Source organism: Henckelia pumila, chromosome 3, assembly GCF_033568475.1.
Source record: "Henckelia pumila isolate YLH828 chromosome 3, ASM3356847v2, whole genome shotgun sequence".
Taxonomy (NCBI): domain Eukaryota; kingdom Viridiplantae; phylum Streptophyta; class Magnoliopsida; order Lamiales; family Gesneriaceae; genus Henckelia; species Henckelia pumila.
In genome coordinates this window covers 44537487-44558663 of record NC_133122.1, presented here as the reverse complement: position 1 = coordinate 44558663, position 21177 = coordinate 44537487, and the positions used below count along the sequence as shown (strand labels likewise).

The 21177-nt window shown below is 33.5% G+C and overlaps 2 protein-coding genes across 3 annotated transcripts; both read right to left on the bottom strand.

The window, feature by feature from the left end:
• Nucleotides 1–347: 347 nt before the first annotated feature.
• On the bottom strand, nt 348–3061 carry LOC140890874 (PRA1 family protein E). The gene has a single exon (XM_073299007.1). It carries the CDS (start codon nt 2993–2995, stop codon nt 2510–2512), a length of 486 nt encoding a protein of 161 aa, XP_073155108.1. The 5' UTR covers nt 2996–3061; the 3' UTR covers nt 348–2509.
• A 4757-nt stretch (nt 3062–7818) lies between these two features.
• LOC140891429 (mediator of RNA polymerase II transcription subunit 15a) lies at nt 7819–20374 on the bottom strand. 2 transcript variants are annotated; one of them, XM_073299908.1, is made up of 11 exons: nt 19874–20374; nt 18380–18491; nt 18122–18242; nt 14982–16361; nt 13216–13286; nt 12505–12579; nt 10875–12242; nt 10432–10773; nt 9238–9438; nt 9053–9141; nt 7819–8189 (listed from the first exon to the last, which is right to left on the bottom strand). In XM_073299908.1, the coding sequence occupies exons 1-11, from the start codon at nt 20023–20025 to the stop codon at nt 7982–7984; spliced, it is 4119 nt and encodes a 1372-aa protein (XP_073156009.1). In that variant the 5' UTR covers nt 20026–20374; the 3' UTR covers nt 7819–7981. The 2 variants fall into 2 exon arrangements, with proteins under 2 accessions (XP_073156009.1, XP_073156010.1); XM_073299909.1 differs by having other exon boundaries at nt 13216–13277.
• Between the last annotated feature and the right edge of the window lie 803 nt (nt 20375–21177).

Sequence of the window (21177 nt, the reverse complement as noted above, 5' to 3'; positions counted from 1 at the left end):
GTTCATCTTGAATGGCATCTACAAGTCCTGGTTAAGATGTTATTCAAAGTTCATCCTGAATAGCATCTACAAGTCCTGGTTATATTACGAGCTCCAGAGGCGTGGATATCCTGAAGCTAAGGTGCAAGACACAGGTAAGGCATGTGCGTACCCAAACCAAACCAGTAAGGAGGGAGAAATATTCTACAAATTCAACGAATCAATAAATTTGTTGCTTGGAGTTCAATATAGGCAGAAATAAATACAAGTAAATGAATATTATTTAACGTGAATATAACAGACAACCAATTTGAATAACAATTACATTGCACGGTACATAGTAAATGGCACGGGTTTTCACTAAACGCTGAGCTTAAGAGCCCGTTTGGATTTTGTAGAGATTTTTTAAAATAAGTGCTTTTAAAAGCTACAATTTTTTGCTTTTAAAAAAGCTCTAATTTTGACTTTAAAAAGTGCTTATTTAAGCACTTTTTTGGTCAACCAAACACCTTGTTAACTGAAAAGCACTTAAAAAAGTGCTTTTTTGGCCTAGCTTTTGAAACCAAACGGGGCCTAAGAAAATAGGCTGGGGGTCTGAGACGGGGCCTCTTTTGTCATTCTCTAACGAACATTAAGAATTAAGTAATTTTTTTCAGCTTTTGATTAACTATGGATCAGATGTTTGAGAGGGAGGACATGGGCTTGTGTTAACTCTTAAATAGGCTGCTCAAACACAATTATTACCAGCCAATATAAACATAAGCTAGGAGGATTCAAATGCAGCAATCATTGCCAATCACCATATAAAAGCAATTGAACGGAATAATGAAGTTCACACCTAAATGAGCCAGTAAAATATTCAATTAAGAAGGGAAAGGGAAAAAAAAAAACCAAAAACATATTGCTGTAGTTGATCCATGTAGTGAAGAATTGTGTCCCCATTACAACAGTTCTGATAGCTCCTCCACGGTCCCGTGTTTCTTCTGAGGGTAAATGAGTTATCTATTTGGTTTGACAATGCATGACACCTGAAGTGCCAAATTCCACTGAACAGAATCTAATGGCTGGGCTATTCACATCTGAGAGTTTATTGATTTTCACATGACCAGTGACCACCTACATCTGCAGTTTTGTTTCTTCAGCATGGTAAGGCTAGCAATAAGGCAGGTATCAGTTGTTGACATTGAAGGCCAATCATCTATCAACCACTTGGGCTGATTTTCTTCAGTTTATCTGAATCATTGGTTTGGAGCATCCACCTTTGAAGCTCTTCAAGTCTAAATAGGCTCAAACTTTCGCTGAGACTTTTTTCAATCTGCTCCTGAAGATCTCATGAACACCACCACGGGAATTTCCAAGCCTTTACTGATTACCCATTAGTTTCTTTATAAGTGGTTTAAAACCCGTGATTTATCATGAAGTATTACTTTCCCCACCCACTTGCCTCATGGATTCCTGACCAACCAGCCCCAGCTTATGATTCTTAGTTCAATGAGATCATCCAGGTGAACTGTTATTGGCATCAACTTCTCCCCACAACCACCTGACTTCTTTTATAACCACTAATAGCTATTGCCCCACCTCAATTGACAGCACAAATAGAACAAGAAATGAAGGGCTTGGGGAGGAAACAGTGAATAGAAGGAAAAGAAGAATAGCACCTGTTTAGTGATTGTAGATGCCTTTCTAATTTTCACCTCATACACATTATATAATTCTGACATAGTGAAATAGTTAAAACCACCTATCGGGAAGAGAAATTGTAACCAAAACACACGTGCTTATAAACTCCAGAAACTCCAATTTTTTAAGTGACAATCATCTGTCCAATCTGGGGTCGTCCTTACTATTTTTGGTCCTATAAATCCATTCAGCTCCAACGAAACGGGCTTGGGTGTCAATAGTATATCGATATTGTTTCCTAGCCTTGTTTAGGTGAGGCTGAATTTGTAAAAAGTTTAATGGAGGAAAGCCAACTGAATTCTCATGTCGGAATGAAAAGACCTATGTATTCCTCAGTAGTCAGTTGACAGTAAAGCATAGTCAAACCAGTTTTTCACCGTCACATCTTAAAAAACAATAAAAGCTTAAAGAAAGACAAAATGAAGATCACTTTCCCAGCTAGCCTAAAAGACTCTCCTATCTGACTTACAAAAAAAAAATTTCAGAAATAGTACTGCCTCATTCAACTTCTCAGCACTTTCTCCTCAGCTTCCAATTATCCATGCATGTTAATGAAAAACAACAAGAAATACAATACCATCTTGTTCTCAGGACTCAACATTCAACAATACCAATTAAACCTCACAAATGCCACCAGTTAAAACTAATTCTACCAAGCGTTGAAACTACTGACCTCACCTAATCCAAGTTCCAAGCATACATCACACAATTCCTTAAAATCCAAAAGAATAATGAAATTAGATTCTTTTTTTGTCCTGAGATCCCTTAAATACTAGGGGAGAAAAAAAGTCTGTAAAACCCTTATATCCCATCCACATGCATCCAAATTCCAAACAAGATCAAATTTTCACACGTTAGAAATCAATCCACCTTGGGCCGCTTCACTTTCATTCAAGAACAAATCCTCCGTACCCCTAAGGACCGCGTGAACACCAGTAATAGCCACCCCAACAATCAAAGCCACGAGCACATTCATCCCCACCTGAGTAAACACCAATGCCACCACAGTGACCAAGCTCAGCACAACCAAAACGAGACGATCATCGACGATTCTGCCCAGAGCAACAATTGGGTCGTCTCGGAAGAAGTAGAGGGAAATCCAGGCTACAAATACGACCAAGAAAACAATCATTGAAATAGGATGGTAGATGAGGCTGCAGAACAGGATGATGAGGATGATGAGCGCGTAATTGACGCGGAAATGGTTGAGATTTTGGCGGAATCGTGACATTGCCTCGGCGTAAGAGAAGGGAAGGGAGAAGGCGGAGATGTCGAAGAAGACCCTCCATCGGCGGCGGGCGGCGTAGTATGTGGAGGGCGAGGCTATGGGCATTTTTCGATTTGGATTTGAAACACAGCTGAGAAGAATACCCTTTCTTTGTTGAGGACAGATTGAAGAATTAAGTTTCCATTAATCAAAATTATTTGTCGATATATATAAATTTTCTAACACAAATATAATTTGTATGATTATCATACAACGTTTTTTAAAATTATAAAACTATTTATTTATATTTTTTTTTGTATACAACTTAGGATTAGTTGAAAATTATAATTTATTTGTCTTGGGAGAAGTTTCATGTCAAACAAGTTTGGAGCTGTTGTTGTCATACCTATAATTTTTTTATAGGAAAAAGGATCTCACTCAACTTCTACACAACGAAGTTCCAATCAATTCATCTATTATCTATTATCTATTATCTATTATTATTATTATTATTATATATATAAGTGTCACTTTAGTTGTGAATTTACATTTTTATTCTCATTACAATTCATTTAATGATTAATTTTTTGTTATTTCCAAGACTTTTTGAGGTTTTTTATGTCATTCTATAGATTTATTCAATGCATATTTAATTTGTCACTATTTATTTATTCTAAGTAAAATTAATTGTTAATATTTAATTCATGTTCTAAAATTAAAATTTAGTTGTTAATTTACATTTTTATCATCATTTTAATTCATTTAATAGTTAATTTTTTTGTCATTTCCAAATTTTTTTGAGGTTTTTGATGTCATTCTATAAATTTATTCAATGTGTATTTAATTTGCATGTCACTATTTTTTTATTCTAATTCATGTCCTAAAAACTATGTCCTAAAATTAAAGTTTTATTAATTGAAAACTATATTAAATTTTTTTTTCTCTACATCAAAGAGATTTATTTATTTTGTGAAATTATTTTCAACATTTATCTTCAACGCTATGCTTTTAGTTTTCATTCTTCTAACATAATATTTTGATTATTAAACTTTTAAACAAATAAAAAATTAAATCAAATCATTAATTTTAATCATCTAATTCAAAACAAGTAGAATCATATTATAATCATAAATCGATATTATATTCTACTTATATAGAAAACGTATCTCATACTTTATTCAATCAATATGTTTATTTTTTTGAAATTTGGTAATTTAACTAAAATTTCTTGTATTCCTGTTTTTAGGAAGAATAACTATAAAATTAACAATGATGCCTAACTAAGTAATATCTTAGAAAACTTTAAGGACCAAAAATATTTCAGTGATAAACTAAAAGTGTAATCAACAACATTTATACTTTTTATCGAATCGAAGGTAAAAGTAGCACTTTATTTATGAATTTAATAATTAGTTTTGTCATTTTTAAGGTTTTTGAAGTTTTTTATTCATTGTATAGTTTTGTTCAATGAGTATTTAATTTGTATATATCTATGTATTTATTGTAGATAAAATTAATTTCTAATATTTAATTCATGTTCGAAAAGAAAATTTTATCAATTGAAAGCAATATTTTTAATTTGTCTATAAATCTAAAAAATTTATTAATTTTTTTACCTTACTTTCAAGTTTTATCTTCATTGCTATGTTTTTAGTCTTTTAAATTTTTAACATAATTTAGTATTAAACTTTTAGAAAACAAAAAATTTCAATCGAGTTATTAACTTTTATCGACTTGTTAAAAATAAATAAAATCATATCATAAATCGAGATTTTATTTCACTTGTATTAAAAATGTATTACCCTCTTTTATTCAATCAATTAGTTTATTTTTTGCATTTGGTAGGCTAACAAAAATATTTGAAATTCCATTTTTTTAAGAAGGGGGACTACAAAAATAATGGTGATAACTAACTATGTAATCCTTTAAAAAAATTTTGGGATTAAAAATATTTTAGTGTTGAACTAAAAGTGTAATCAACACTGATATTTTTTTGTCCAAATTAAAAAATATATAATTATAACCAACTTTCTTGTTGATGTTTGAACTACATTATAATATAATATTTATTTATATAAAAGTGGTTATTTAGTTATGAATTTACAGTTTTGTATTTATTTTATTTCATTTAATGACTAACTTTTTGTCATTTTCAAGGTTATTTTATGTCATTTTGTAGCTTTTTAAATGAGTATTTAATTTATGTCTATTTATTTATTTATGTGAATTAATTATTAATATTTAATTCATGTTCTAAAGTTAAAGTTTTATTAATTGAAAGCTATTTTAATCTAAAAAATATATATTAATTTTAAAACTTACTTTCAACCTTTATCACCATCGCTATGTTTTAGTCTTCTAAACTTTTTAACATAATATTTCGGTCATTATAGTTTCGCGAAAAAAATGAATAGAATCATTAATTTAGTCATCTGGTTCAAGACAAGTAAATCATATCATAAATAATTGTGACTATATTTCACATATAAATGAAAGATATTCTCATATTTTATCCAATCAATTTGTTTTAATTTGTTTAATTTTTTTTTGAATTTAGTAATCTAACTAAAATTTTGGTATTCTAGATTGTAGGACTAATATTATAAAACTAATGGTGATGACTATGTAATCTAACTATGATAGTTCACTGAAAAAAAATATTACAAGATTTGAAGAAATAAAAAAAGTTTACCTTGATTATTGCATATTATATGTATATGATTTTTCAAAAAAAGATAAAAAAAAATAAGAGACATTTACATATTAATATTTTTAATTTTAAAATAAGATTATGACAAAATTATGAAACAATTATGTTTATAATTAATTAAATAAATAATTGTACGACTAAATTAATTTTTTGGCATAAATTTGTTAATACTTTAACATAAGAGTTTATGTTAGAAAAATTTATTTTGTATTGTATTTTTGTTAGGACATTAATTATTTTATATGCTAAATATTATTCAATGTACATTAAATTTGATTTTCAAAGCTAACGAAACAAAGTTATTCAATACGCTAGAAAATATACACAAACTTGTGAATGTATTATGCATGAGCAAAAAACTTGAAAATCAAAGCAAGTCATATAGACATCATGTTTTATCAGACGTAAAAAATATATATGATTTATATACACTTTATTCATAGAAGATCAAATTTTATCTTCAATTAAAACTTTTAAATTAAAAAATTATTATTATTTTTCACTAACTTCTTAAATTTAGGTTTTGGTCACTAAGTTTTCAAAATTTATTTTTTGTATACTAAATTTTATTTTAATCTATTTATACCTAATTGTTGTGGTGACACAGAAAAATATTTTATTTTGCATCGAAAAATACTGACATGGGCATTATAATAATGATGCAACTTAAAAAATTTTTGACTTATTAGATGTCACGTCAACAATTGGATTAAAAATAGTTAAAATTAAAAGTTAGTGTATTAAAACTTAAATTTGACAAATCAATTGACTAAAAAGTAAAATGTGATGTGTTAATGGAACTAAAAAAATTATTTTCTTTCAAATAAATTTTTGTTTTAACTTTCAAATAAATTACTGTTTTAACTTACAAATCAATAGAAGTAAAATTATTATTTAACAGATATTACTTTTGTTGAAGTGCAATAACTATTCATACTGTGAAGAACAATCGAAACATGATGTTTGAGATACAACATAGTTTAAAATATTGGATTAGTATTGTTACCAATGACTATAATTATTGAAAATGCAATAAGCATTCGGCCATACAATATGTATCAAAGTGAAGATCATGACTTCGATTCACATTGATTGCAAGCATAATTATTGGGAAGGAGATTATTGGGTACAATAATTATCTCTTTGCTATGTAAAACAATCAAAATGTAGTGTTTGAACTGTTACACATATTAAAATATTTGAATTGCACAATTATATATCAACTATATATAGCTTTTAATAAAATGCAAACGCTCAGTCTTACGGTTTATAAAAAATCAATGTATTTTTTTACATTTCTCGACAAATATATAACATATGTTATTGTTTTAAAGTCATTAATTAAAAAAATAAATTAAATCCAAGGTGTAAAACATAAAAGCATCGATTAGATACCACAAATCGATCGTAAAGAGAAAAAATAAAAAACATAATGTTCTCACTTCAATAACTAATTAGAGATCAAATCATTATAACCAAAGTTTGAAATTAATAGTAAAATATATAACACTTAATTAAAAAAGCTAAGCAAACAATTAATAAAGTTATTATAATGTATCACGTGACGTGCAATTTTCTAGTTATATAAAAAATGTTACATAAGCTAAAAGATAGTCATTTTATCAAACTTTAAGTTTGAAGTAATTTTTTTGCGAACACTCAAAACTTCAGTTTGAGTTACTTTCAAACTTTCTATTTTCAAATACTTCATATTTTTGCTTCTTTAATCTCTAAACGATTCACTTCAAAATAAGGTGAAATAATTTCGATTTTTAGAAATGACCATAAAAATGAATAATATATTAATAGGTTTTTACTTTATACATGATTATCATATTCACTATTTCATAATGCCTTGAATGTGTGTACAAAATATAAATCAATTATGATTTTCATACGTTATAATCATAAAATTTCGTGCATATGACATTTACAACACGTTGATAAGTGAAGAGGGATGTCTAATGCAATATATAGTGTCATCACATACCATTTGATAAAAAAAAAATTGAGATGACTAAAAAAATGAGACAAACATGAGATGATAAAAAAAAATTATATTTCATCTCACCTTCACAAATACCCCAAACAGTACCTAAAAGTCGAGAAAACGTTCAAGCAAAGCATTGTAAATTTAAATCTCTAAAGAAATAAACCATATTAACTCAACTATACATGCCTACATTATGCACAACACCTATATTATAAGACGGTGATATTTTGATCCTCCTCAGAAAAGTATTCAAAGGATCGAGCAATTTGAAATTACCCATCCAACATTTTGAAGATCACCACAAAGTACATTTCTACATGGTCTACATTTTTTTACTGGCAAATATGAGAAGAAATCAGTAGAATCACTGTTTTGCACAATCATATTCTTGCATGAGTCATCATAATGATCATGATGTACTCAAGCAGTCCTCCCAAGTTCCATATTTTGAGCTGAAGGTTCCCCCTCCACTTTGCTGGGCGTATTCGGAGATAACAGCACGAGCACAAATGTCCCAAGTCCTTGCTATATCCCCGATTGACATAGGTTGTGCTAGAGTTCGGAGAGAGATGCTAAATCTTGATTTGGCCTTTCTGGATAGATCTTCATATTCTTTACTGGAATTCATCACTCCAGTTATCAGCGAAAACTCAAGTAAAAAATAGGTGGTCAAATCTATTTCAGAATACAAAATGTATGGATTCATTGACCCAAACTTTCCAGCAGCGCTAGTCGTTCCTCTCCCGATTGTTGACCAATTTCAATGACGCGGTAGACAACATATCTAGTATTTTTAAAAGCATTTATCTAAACTTCAATCATCACTTGGAATTTGGGTTACTCTGGCTATCATACCATGTCCAACAACCTTGTTCGGTGAGATCAACACCTAAGATAAATGCTTCTTGGAAAATGGTCGATCAGACGTTTAAGATGGTTTTCAAAAATGCCTCTTGCAAGGTATATTGACAGACAGAATCTATTAGACTCTAACTACTCTGAGCAGATTATGAACAGAGGAAAATATCTCTCAAGCCATCCACATCCCAGTAGCTTGGAACCATGGGTTTACGCTTCACAAGCCAATTTTGCTACACTTTTCTGGTATTCGAGTCAGGGGACTTTTTAAACAACACAGGAGAGTTTGGATGCTTAATTACTGCTCTCATATATCCCTTTCATACCACGTCACTACATCTAATATGCTGAAGTCAAGACTTAGCAATTCAGTTTATCAAAAATGGGATCTTCTAACACGTGTGTGCTTGAGATCTTTGACTAACACGGTCAACTAAATTTCTAGATGCATGCAAACACAATCAAGCCTTTTTGTTTACAAAGCATGCAAAACGGATTCCATGACTTGCGGATAAAAAAGATTAACCAATAATAACAGTATCAATGATAATGATGATAATAACAAATGAAACCGGACGACCAAGCTATAGACAAGGAAGTGCATACTGCATTGAATCCTCACCTGACTTCAACTGGAAACTTGTCCAAAAGTATAGGAGAGCAATTTGGATAGTTGTTGGGAACTAACAACCTTAAAGGTTGTATTGGAGACTGCATTTTTTGTCAAAACCACAATGTAAATCAGGGATGCAATTTCGAGAAACTGAAATATAATCCAGAAAGGGTCCACGGGACATAAAAGCTTACCATTTGTGCTGAAGCATATTGTGATTTCAGATTTGGACTCAGTGCCACAGCACTGAAAGAACACTTCACAATAGTTCCTCCACCACCTTCAGCCGCAGCAGCAACTGCAGTTGGATCAACATCTTCTTCACTTATATATACCGCAGTATCTATAAGTCGTTGATTAATTTCATGCAACTCTTCTTCAAGTGCGTGCTTAGCCTACAAACAATTATGAATCTTGTCTTTATTAGAACCAATAATATTCTACCTGATCATCATCATCATCATCATCATCATCATAATAATAATAAATAATAATAATAATAAAGTAGGTACAACAAAATTTCATGAAACATTGCAATTAAAATGAATTAAGAAACATCAATACAACAACGAAAAGTTGACTTATCAAGGATCATAGCCATGCACATGCATGGCAGAAGGTCCAATAATTTTTAACTCTGGACTGACGGCATTTTAAAAATAAGAAATAAGAACAGAACCTATAAGATTTGGGTTGAGAAATATATTTGCAAATGATAAAAACAATCACCATACAATGATACAAAACCTAAATATTGCAAAATCAAATTCACTGGAGCCCACCAACCATCCCTCGTCACAGTAGCTGGAGGATAGTAATTTAGAGTTCGTCGCAATGGGACTCCTTCAAAGCAAGCTAGCACAGGCCGCGCCTTGAGGTCCAACATGTAGGCGCACCTCTTCAAAGTCAATGTGCCTAGGGTGCCTCCAGGTGGACTGAGTTGCACCTGGAGCACCTGGAGATCAATTAATGACTTTGACTTTGAATGACTAGCAACAGAGGTGTGATAGCATATTTGTAAATTTCACGATTCCGCATGTAATATTTAGTTAATAAATGCTTTTATCGGTTCCACTAAGTAGCTCATTGCGAGAGTCATACCGACCATATCTACATGGAAGCATAATAATCTACGAAACCCCCATTCTAAAATCTCATGGGAATATTTACCAATGTGTGTTCAATTTATGTCACATTCATGAGCAACATTCTGCTTTTGATAACCTTCAAAGGTAACAAAAATATGGAAGACTATGGATAGCATGAGATCAGCAAAACTGCTAAATAATCTTAATCAAAATGCTAAGTTCGAAAGTAAAATTTGCTGATCAATAGCACCTGAACTGCCATAAAACTTTTTTTAAAAACGAAGTACAGGTAGGAAATACCTCAATCCTTGGCCGCTTGATACTCGATGCCCCAGTGGATTCTCCATCAGATTCACTTCCATTTATATGCCTGAAATTATCACTCACACTGCATGTAGATGAAACAACATTGGATGGCATTGCACTTGTATAACGTCTCATTTTCTTGGTTCCACTGGGTCCATCCTGCGTAAAAAAGTTTCTGGCCTGAAGACGACATTTAGTCATAGCAACCAAATCTTCACCTACTGCAGCCCGTGATCCATTTCCTGGAGCAGATCCTGCAATTCTGTCAACCATACTGACAACTGAGCTGATGTCGCTAACTGAGGCACTCAAAGCTTTTTGTGACATAGATTTCACCTGATAAAAAGAAACAGCAAATGTAATCAAAATTACAATAGATGATGGTATTGAGGTTCATTCACAAATGGAGCAAGTGTCACAAAAAAAATTCCACAAACCACTTTGATTAGGCGTTCAAGTGGCTGTTCCACAACATTACTGCTTCCAGAAACAATGGTTGACGCCGCACCATGAGTGCCATCAGGGCTGGTGAATTCTGCAAGCAAAGGTGAGGCTGATATCCCAGGAGTCCCAATTGCAAGAGATTGAGCTGGTCCAGATACTCCAGCAGTTGAATGGTGCACAATGTTTCCAGCATTTGACAGCGACGAAACACCAGGATTGATTTTCTCAGAATCACCTGGCATGGGTGATGGAACCATGGAAGTTGAAGGAGATGGGACAATGAAAGGAGAATTTGCTGATTGCAAAGGGGTTCCAGTTTTGACATGAGATGCCAGAAGATTCTGTTGGTCAAGTTGTGGTGAAGGATGATGGCTAATTTGAGGGGATCCACCCTGAAGGACCTGAGGAGAAGAAATAGAGAACGGAGTTCCAGATTTCAATTGGGGGTGATGATATGATGGGCGTTGGCCAGAGGAAGGATGTTGCTGAATGACTCCAGATTTGCCACTTATCTGGTGTCTCATTTTTATATCATTGTTGTCATTCATCTGATTAAGCTGCATCATTTGCTGAGCAGTTGACTGCTGAGTTGTTTGCTGCTGCTGCTGCTGCTGCTGAATTAACTGTTGTCTCTGCACATACTGCTGCTGCATCTGCCTCTGCTGATACTGCTGTTTTACTTGCTGTGTTGGAAAAATTTGTTGCTCTGGTTTTATTTGATGGGGTTGAAGTACGTTAGAATTTGACTGCAAGGGATTCATATTTGATGGCACTGCTGTTAACCCATTTTGTGATGATATTGAATTAATATTCATTTGCTGTGCGCCAGTTACCAAATTTTGTTGCAGAGAACTCAAAGGTACTTGTTGGATTGAGTTAAGAGAATTTCCTTGTCCAGGATCAACATTTGAGCCAGGCTGGAGCGTATCCATCAAACTTTGACGAGAATTTGAAATAGTTACAGAAGATAGGGAATTGTGCTGCAAGTTGTTCAGATTGTTCTGCTGTGTAGTCGTCACAGAATTCTGTCCATTCATCGGCTGCATCTGAGAATTCATTTGATTCTCTGGGATATGCATCTGAGAAATTTGAGTTTGTGGCTGCTGAGACTGCTGCTGCATTGCAGGCAAGTGAGGCTGGGGGATCTGCCCTTGCTGCAAAGAAGAAACAGGCTTCCGTGGCCTGTTCGAATTAATAACATTGACAATCTGCTTCTCAACCCCCAAAATCTTCTCCTTGTGAGAATGATTAACATCATTCTTGTTAGTTTGCAGAAACAATAACAAACGTTCCAACATAAGCTTATAGAATCTGAGCTTGTCAAGCTGCTCATTCTTAGGTTGTTGAGGAAGGGAATCATGCTGCAATGCAGGAAATCATGCAATATCATTAAAAGGGAGAGCTACGAAAGATTTGGGGAGTGGAGCAGAATGTGTGAAAACGATAAAATTGAGCTCATTAGGTTTAGTTTTCAGAAGCTACAAAGCAAACAAAATGAAACCTTGGTCTCCAGAAGAAACACCCAACAACACAAACATTTATCATTTAGTTCAAGTCATTTTGGAGATCAATTTCTTCAAAAAATGATCAAATAAAGCATAATGAGTAGAGGGTAAATCCTACCTGTTGCAACTTAGCAGCCATTCTCTGGTACATCTCATTTAATTCAGGAAAATACATATCATTCATGGTTTTGATCTGCAGACAAGTTTTGGGAGTTTCAGATTCAAAGTAAAAAATTTCAAGGGAGAAATAATGCGGAAGCGTGATATACAAATTGCAAAATATATGGTGGGAGAAATAACTAGGATGATATACAAAATATATTGCTGGAGAAATATTTAGGAAACGTGATATACCCCGTGCTTAAGATGGCAAGCACTAGCTCAAGGTACATGCTTCACAGTTATTAAACATGCACAAGTACCCTTAGCCTAGAGTCAAGGCACAAGAATGTGCACCTTATCAAACATGGGACTGGGAGAACCAATTAAATTTTTTTTTTAATCAAAGTTTAGAAATATGAAGAAAGTTGTCATATAGTATATAATATGTTATTACAAAACCATTATCAAGAATAAAGCAAATAATTTTTGGAAATAAAATTCAGTTAAAATACAAAATCATTTCATTCAAAACTAGCTTAAAACGCCCCACACTAGCATTATGTGCCTTGGCATGTCCCTAGGTGCAAAGGTTGGGAGTACAGCATATTTTGTATGTTATTCTAACACTCTTGTCACTAAAACACAATAACTAAGCCTTGGAAAACCATATGTATCATGATACTGGGCAAATTAGTTGGCTGGAAAAATGTATGTATAAATGCAGTACCTTTTGATAAACCTCCTCTTGCCAGTCACCACCATTCGAATTTCCAGTCTGTGATGAGGGATCTAAAGATGCTACAATGATGCACATTAGCTATCTGAATTGTATTAAAGTAGTAAAATGCTTGTGCATATGTTAGTAGCGCATGTATAGAGACATTTATCATGACAAAAGAAGTAGCAGTTAAGAGAATGTTGATTCATTAGCAAAAGACAATTCACCCATCCGGTTAGTAAATGCACAAGGGTAAAAAAGAGCATATTTAGTTAACTAAAATGCAAGAATTGGTATATCCAGGAAATATTTCAGTTACAGAGACAGGTTGCACCAAGTTAAACGCTGAAGTTAGTCTCGCTTCATCGCCTTCACTAGTGAGTATCCAAATTGATCATACCGATCTCCGAAAGAGATGCAATTTTTAGAAGCTCAACTAGATTACAGTAAATAACATTACTAGGTTTCAAGTGTTACTAATCAGAGTCATGTTAGAAATTGCACTAATATGATATTCTTATTCTTATGTGAAACAATGGTTAAAGGGCCAAAAACATCAGTGATAAGGTCAGATATACAACATCACTTAAAAATGATGGGTACAGACATAAAAATAATCATAGTGTTCTACAATTTACTTAAAAACTATTTTAGAATAATGATAAAAGTTCTAATGCAAGATTTTTTCCATGTAAATAAATTGATGAACTGTACACAATAAATTACTGAAATCTTATGAATCAAGTTCTTCCAGGAACTACCTCCTAATGTAAAGCAGGAAGAGTTAACATCATAATGTCAACCTCAAAGCACATTTATGTAATGAAAAGGTTAAAATAAAGAAAGATCAACTGCTGGAAACATAACATGATCAAGGATTTTTTAATCAGCTATTAAACAACTCGAGTTTTAGGATTTCAGTAACTCGGACCTCGGAGTCCCATATTCCATAAAATAACCAGAAATTGTTATGAAAGCAATATAATATGAATTTTATGCCTGTTCATGAATCATTATTATCTATTCTCTACTGAAAGCAAACAACAAACGAAAGATAAGAAATGCATCAATATCAAGGCATGATCCTGGCTGATTTCAAAATAAAAACACTCTTACATTGTTTTGAGAGTAAATCAATTAATTCATATATGGAATTCTTATTTGAAAAATAAGGATGAGGAAGGATAAAGGATAAATAGAAATTGTTGAGTTACTTCCGCAATCATTTTTTGTAAAAAAATAGAAAATTTGAGGGTATGTGTACTGTCAAGAGATAATCATTTTTACAGGTTGGGATACCTAAATCAACAAGGGAAAAAATCAATAGAAATTCTTAAAATAATTTTTAAAAAAAATTATTTTGACGCACATGATTTCATATCCCCTTTAAGTTTGAATGATATTAAATTCATATTATGATAACCCTTCTTAAAGTGTTTTTCTTTTGCTTGCAACCACCTCAGAGTCAACAGGTAACAAGTTTAAGTACCATTTAGTTTCTTTCGTCCTATGTGATAGAAATTGACAGAAGAAAAAGAGTCTACGTAAGAACCAGAAGTAAAACCACCACTTGCTTTAAATTAAATTACGAAACAATAACCCCTTGACAAAGCAAGAAAGAGTATATGGCTCTTAGCAATCCCAAACACTACCTAAGCAGAATAACATGCTTGTGTAAAAAGAAAAGGCAAAAAAGCAAATATGTCATTTAAAAAGACTACCATGTTAGGCAACAATGAACATGTATTGGAAACACCTTAACATCATACACTTACGTAGAGGCACCTCTGGTATGATTCTTTGAGACTGTAACAACTGCTTCTGTTGATCAATAGTATTATGTGGTTGATGCAAGGGACCAGACGTTTGAATCCTTTGCTGCATATCTCGTTGCAATGGATTTGCCTGCTGTTGCAAGGCTAATTGCTGTTGCAGTTGACCTTGTTGTGACTGGATCTGTGACATCAACTGCTGTTGCGGTGGTTGTGACTGCGACTGATGAGCTTGATTAGGTATCAAGTTTGCCATGTTCTGTTGCATTTGCTGCTGCACTAAGACCTTGGGTTGTTGCAACATATGAACCGGCTGATTAGGCTGCAAGCTGGAGCCACCATTCTGAATTCCAGCCATTTGCTGTTGTTGGAAACCAGATAAATTAGTTTGAGAGCCTAATTGTTGCTGATGCACATTCTGGAGGTTATTCTGCTGCCCAGTTGACAGCTGCTGATGCATATTTGGAAGGTTGTTTTGCTGATTAATTGTCTGTGGTTGTTGAAGGCTGGTGATACTGTTCTGCTGAGCCATAATCCTTTGTTGTTGTTGATGCTGCTGCTGTGCATCAAGGGCATTGTTTTGCTGCCCAATCAGTTGATTCTGTTGCATGTTTGAGGTATTGGGCTGCTGTCCACTCAGCTGTTGCGGCTGATGTTGCTGTGCAGGTAGAACTGAATGCTGAGGCAAAGAAGTATGTTGCTGATGCATGACAGAAGGCTGTTGCTGCCTCAGGACTGATTGTGATTGCTGCTGAAGCATAGATTGAGTTGACTGTTGAAGAGGCGGCTGCTGATTCTGCTGAAGAGTGGATGAAGCTGATGGTTGCCTCAAAGAAGGCTGCATAACAGCCTGTTGAGTGGATTGGAGCTGGCCTGGTTGCAATAGGGTCTGCTGCTGCTGCTGCTGCTGTTGCTGTTGCTGCTGCTGCTGGATCTGAGCTTGCATAAGAGATTGTGGGACAGTTCCTTGTTGAAACTTTTGCTTCATAAGTTGTTGTTGTAGCTGCTGGTTGTATGGATATTGCTGTGAATTTTGAGATTGTTGCTGTTGATCCTGTGATGCAACTTGTTGTTGCCTCCCCATCTGTCTCTGAGAGTTGGCAAACATAGTGGATTGCATACTTTGCCCCATAGAATTCCCTACTACACTTTGAGTTACATTAGACATGTTCTGTATATTTTGCATGTTAGGATTCTGACCAGAAACATTAGGCACAGCACCCTGAGTCATGCCACCACCAGGGAGCTGAGCTCCAGATGATGTGAGGTTATTCTGAATATTCTGGGACAATAGTTGTTGCCGCACTTGAGATTGATTGGAAACCATATTCATAGGCAGTGACTGCACCTGATTTTGCATTTGAGACTGCATTGTCTGAGAAGCTGGCAAAATTGCAGGAAAAACACATGGGCATTGTTATAATCACCATATCAAATTAAAAATGAAAGGAAAAAGGGAGATTGTGAATGTGAAGGCAGTTCAAGAAACAAAAATAAAGCAACACTTTGAGAGAAAGAGAACTAAAATCCAGATTCATTATATCCATTGATGTTATTTGTAATATACACAACTCAGCGAGAAATGAATCACAAAGGATTGCAAGCAAGAGACAAGTATTAATATTGACTCAAACTCAATAAATAAAATAAGGAAAATGAATTATTATATTATATTACATAAAAAGTGAAAACACTATTCTCAAATGGAAGTGCTTACAACTAAATTTTAGGTACAGAAAGACAACTAAATTTTAGGTACAGAAAGACAACTAAAATTATCGGATTTAGGCAACATGACATGAAAAACAATAAAATATCAGACAAGTAGCAGTCTCACAGTTTTGACATGAAACAATCGTGATTTGAACAGCTTTATCCATTAAATAAACACTGGATTGCTGGAGTCAGAACATCAGGCGACTTATTGGAGCAAGAAACAAAAGTAGGGAATCTGAGAGAATTACTCATTATTGATGTTTTCCTAATTTTCATTTCATAATAATGGTATAAATCTTTTTTATATGCTGAAATAACTAGAGCCATGAGGAGTCAACCAATAGAAAAACCTAAAAAGTTATAAAATCCTGATTAAGTTAACTAAATTAAGCATATTACATATTCCAAAGTATAATGTATTTTTCAATATTTCCCCTCAAACTGAAATATAATATTCTAACTTTAGAGTTTGGACTAAGATAATACTACCATATGGATATCCAATGCTGTGTCAGCATTTATCACCAACAAAAAAATTTCGGCAAAAGAGATTTAAGAAGGTTAATTGGCACTCCGTGCCACTCAATCTTCCAAAAGAATCATCCACCATGGACAGTCTATCTATACTTCGCACATATCACATCATGGAGTAATCGACATTATATGATGTACTCATCTCATATGGTAGGGCATATAGAAACAAGAGAAAAAGGTGATGAAAATCCATCATTTAGGTGAGATGCAGAAACGGGAGTTAAGATTTTCAATTGCTCTATCTACTTGAAATTAAAATCTCATTTGAATTATTTTTGTGAGAATCGAAAACTTTGCCAAACAAGAAGCAGAAGACCTTTTTTCTGACATTGAAATCTAAAATCAGCACGATGGCAAGTCAAGAATTTTGGACGAAGTGTGTTACCGATCTTTTTTTTTTTAATTAAGCCTTTCGAATTTCTTAATAAGTACTACTCTTGAAGAAGGTTATGGTAGTTCAGTACTTTCTGTCAACTTCATTACCAAGAAATATAATATCAATTAGAGACTTCAGATATCAAGTGAGAAAAAGAATATGGATTGCATATGAAGTGTGATGGAAGGAATTATAAGAGCATGTTCAAATTCATAACTAGTGACATAAAGAGCTCAGCAGCTACGAGTCACAAAGTGGATGGATACTCAAGCCCAACAGTTAGTTCTAACAAACGTGAAGTGGTCTTAAAGGAGAAAAGGAAAACAAAACAAAGAGAATAAAAGGTTTGATCCCACGAGTACATGCTGAAAAAATTAATCTGTCTTGAAAAATAGCGAGTCTAGATTCATTCTATCCAGCAACTCAGTTATCAAATGAAGAAGATAGTTGCTAAAAGCTTAGTTGCTAAAAGCTAATAACAAGTCAATGCACAGTCAAGTTCATGCATATTTATCACCTGGATCTTGGGGATTTTTGCTATTGCTTGCAGTATTGGGTTGAAGAGGATTGGTCATAGGATTTTGTGATTTAGTCTCCATCGTCAGCATCTTCAAAGATATCTTTCTTAAGTAATCTGACTGCAAATTTGATGAGAAAATTGTTTAAAAGTGACCACGTATGGAACTGATATCGTAATTAAGATTAAGAGTCCCAAAAGCCAAAAGTGTAAACTTTTCCATAACGCATAGGTCAAAAAAGGCCTGGACCAAATTACCTGATTTGTTGCTGCAGTGTAAATCTTTTCCTCAAACCTCAAGGCTATTTTCTTAAGTTCCTCAAGTCCCTCTTGGCCAGAAAAAGGAAGGTGTCTCTTCAAGGTTTCCATTCTATACATTTTTAAATGTCAGCATCATCAGCTAATAGTTCAACCAAAGAATTACAAAAATATTTTAAGAACAAGTCTATTAGGGATAACCACGCAGAGCTTTGTAATTTTAGAGGGCCTGTTTGGCAACATTCCAAGGTTTTTACTCCACGGACAACCGACAAGCTATAACTTTGGATGCCAACTCTAATATGCCAAAAAATGCAGCACATTCCCATGGTCAATCCAAATTCTCCAGAATATTGAATTTGAAAATGCCCCATGTTTGGAAATAGAAATAAAAAAGTTTATGTTTTCCTCTGAAAATCCTCATAATTTTGATTATTCCTTTAGAAGTTAGATCCATTCAATGATTCAAACCAATTTCAACCAAAAAAAAAGGAAGGAAAAAAAACAGTGGAGGCAACAGTGCCATCCACGGCACTTTTCTACTCATCAACAGTGATAACAATCAACAGCGATAAGAAGACGTAAACAACAGTCCGTTTATGCACCGCCGATAGAACACCATTGCTATTTTAGATGGCCAGAAAGAAAAAAGCTCCTTCAAAAATGAGTCAACTACGCACATGCAGAAATCAGACATTTCTGGAGCCAGAAAGATTGCTACAATATGTTTGTGTTAAGTGGAAAAATCAGATCCACATAGGAGTAAGTGGTTTACAGGCTGACAATGGAAGATTCATACCAGTTCTTGATTGCCAAATGCTTATTTTGGCGCCTAAGTGCATAAAAAGAGTCTTAAGTATGTGTCATGTTGCAAACAAAGACGTGTTTTAAGTAATATGCCATTCGACACAGCTCAGACAACAGTCCTTATCAACATTTCAATGAGTCGTATTTGCTTTAAGTTTGTATGTCAAAACAGGCAATCTCCATGTTATTATGGCTCTCAAGTCTTATCTTTGTATCCAGAAAAACAGCAACTTGCATGCACTAGGATTTGCATCTTGCCACAACTTCTGTTTTCTTTTAGTCTAGCTTGAAATATGCCAGCTTAATGCATGCATATGTCAACATGAAAAAGGTGTTACGAAATGCACAAGTAAATCAAGATTCAATGTGATAGACTTCTTTGAATTTTGTCGCCATCATATTTACCTACCAAACTAGCAAACCAAATTTCCCTCAAACCAACAAGTTTCAACCAATATGCCAAGAAACTTCAAAAACAATTTCCTCTTAGCACCTCATTCCTCTTAATACTCCTTCCAACCAAAAATGAATAAAAATAAAAACCATCAATCTTGCTTTAAAAAAAAAAAAAAAAAAGAGGCAATTCAACAAGCACTAATACAGTTTCGAGTTTAGAACAAGTATGTATATTTTAAAAACACCTACTGTATGGAGTAAACAGAATATAAAAAAGTTAGAGAATTTTACATCTTATTAACAATTCTCTGTCTAGAATCCGGTTGAAGCTGACTCCTCCAGTCACCTGCTTCCATTCCCGGAGGCACCGCCGATTCACTACTCATAGCTTGACCCGGAATCTGCATCTGGGCCTGAGCTGCCCGCCAATTATTGCTATCCATTTCTCAAACTTGAAAAATTACCAAATCGATAACCCACAAACTCTAATCACCAATAAATATAATCACGCCCACCAGGACGAAGTTATTCCATTTTCAATGTCCGAATAATTATATCGAACAACAAGGAAAAAGGGATATCATAATTACGAGAGAGGAAAATTCGAAACATCGAGAAAGGACACGGCGGCCGGTGGAGAGAATTGATACTTAAATCGAGTTGAAACCACCGGGAGACTAGGCTTTCCACCGTCGCGACGGAGGGCAGTGGAGGTCAATGATATGGGGAGTTGGGCTGATTGTGGAAGGATCAAGGAAAATATAGGAATGCTTAGTTAGGGATTGTTTGGATAGCTAGAAAGAATGGAAAGTTCAAACCTATTTTGTTTTTAGATTTTTGTTATTTATTATTATTATTTACTTACTTACTTAAATGCAAATCCACCGATTTTGAAAGCAACCTTATAATTATGCCACAAAGCCCAAATTTATTTCCACTTATTATATATGAAAGCTTCTTAATGGATTCGACCTTGACAGATGAATATATTTGGATATTTAGATAGATAAAATGCAATAAATAATGACTCGCCAACCGTCACAAGAGTTTTTTTTGTTTATTTTCAAAAAATTCAATTCTAAATTTATTTAAAAATTTGTCATATCTTTATTTATATATTAAAAACTATGTTATTTCAAATTAAATAAGTTAACATGTTTAGATAATTATTCAACTTTAAAAGCACACAACACGTTCAAAATAACAATAGTTTAAAATTATAATTATACACTCGTTGTTTATTTAAGTTTAATAATTGGGATTCCAGTTGATTTTACAAAAATATTGTTATTAGCATTTTGAAATATTCACACATTATCTCCTACAAGTTACATATTTAATTTAGTTCTATCTATCATCCAACTAAATATTAAAATAATCACAAATGATATAATATATATAGAGAGATGGATACACAAACGCAACATATATACATGACACTAACATGTGTGTGTGTGTGTCACACATCCGTGAATCACAACGTCCACGTATATTGTTTTCGAACACGCGGTCTATAATCTGATATTTTACTTTTTTTGGTACCGTGTCTATGTCACGCATCAGTGGATCATCACGTCCATGTATATTGTTTTCGG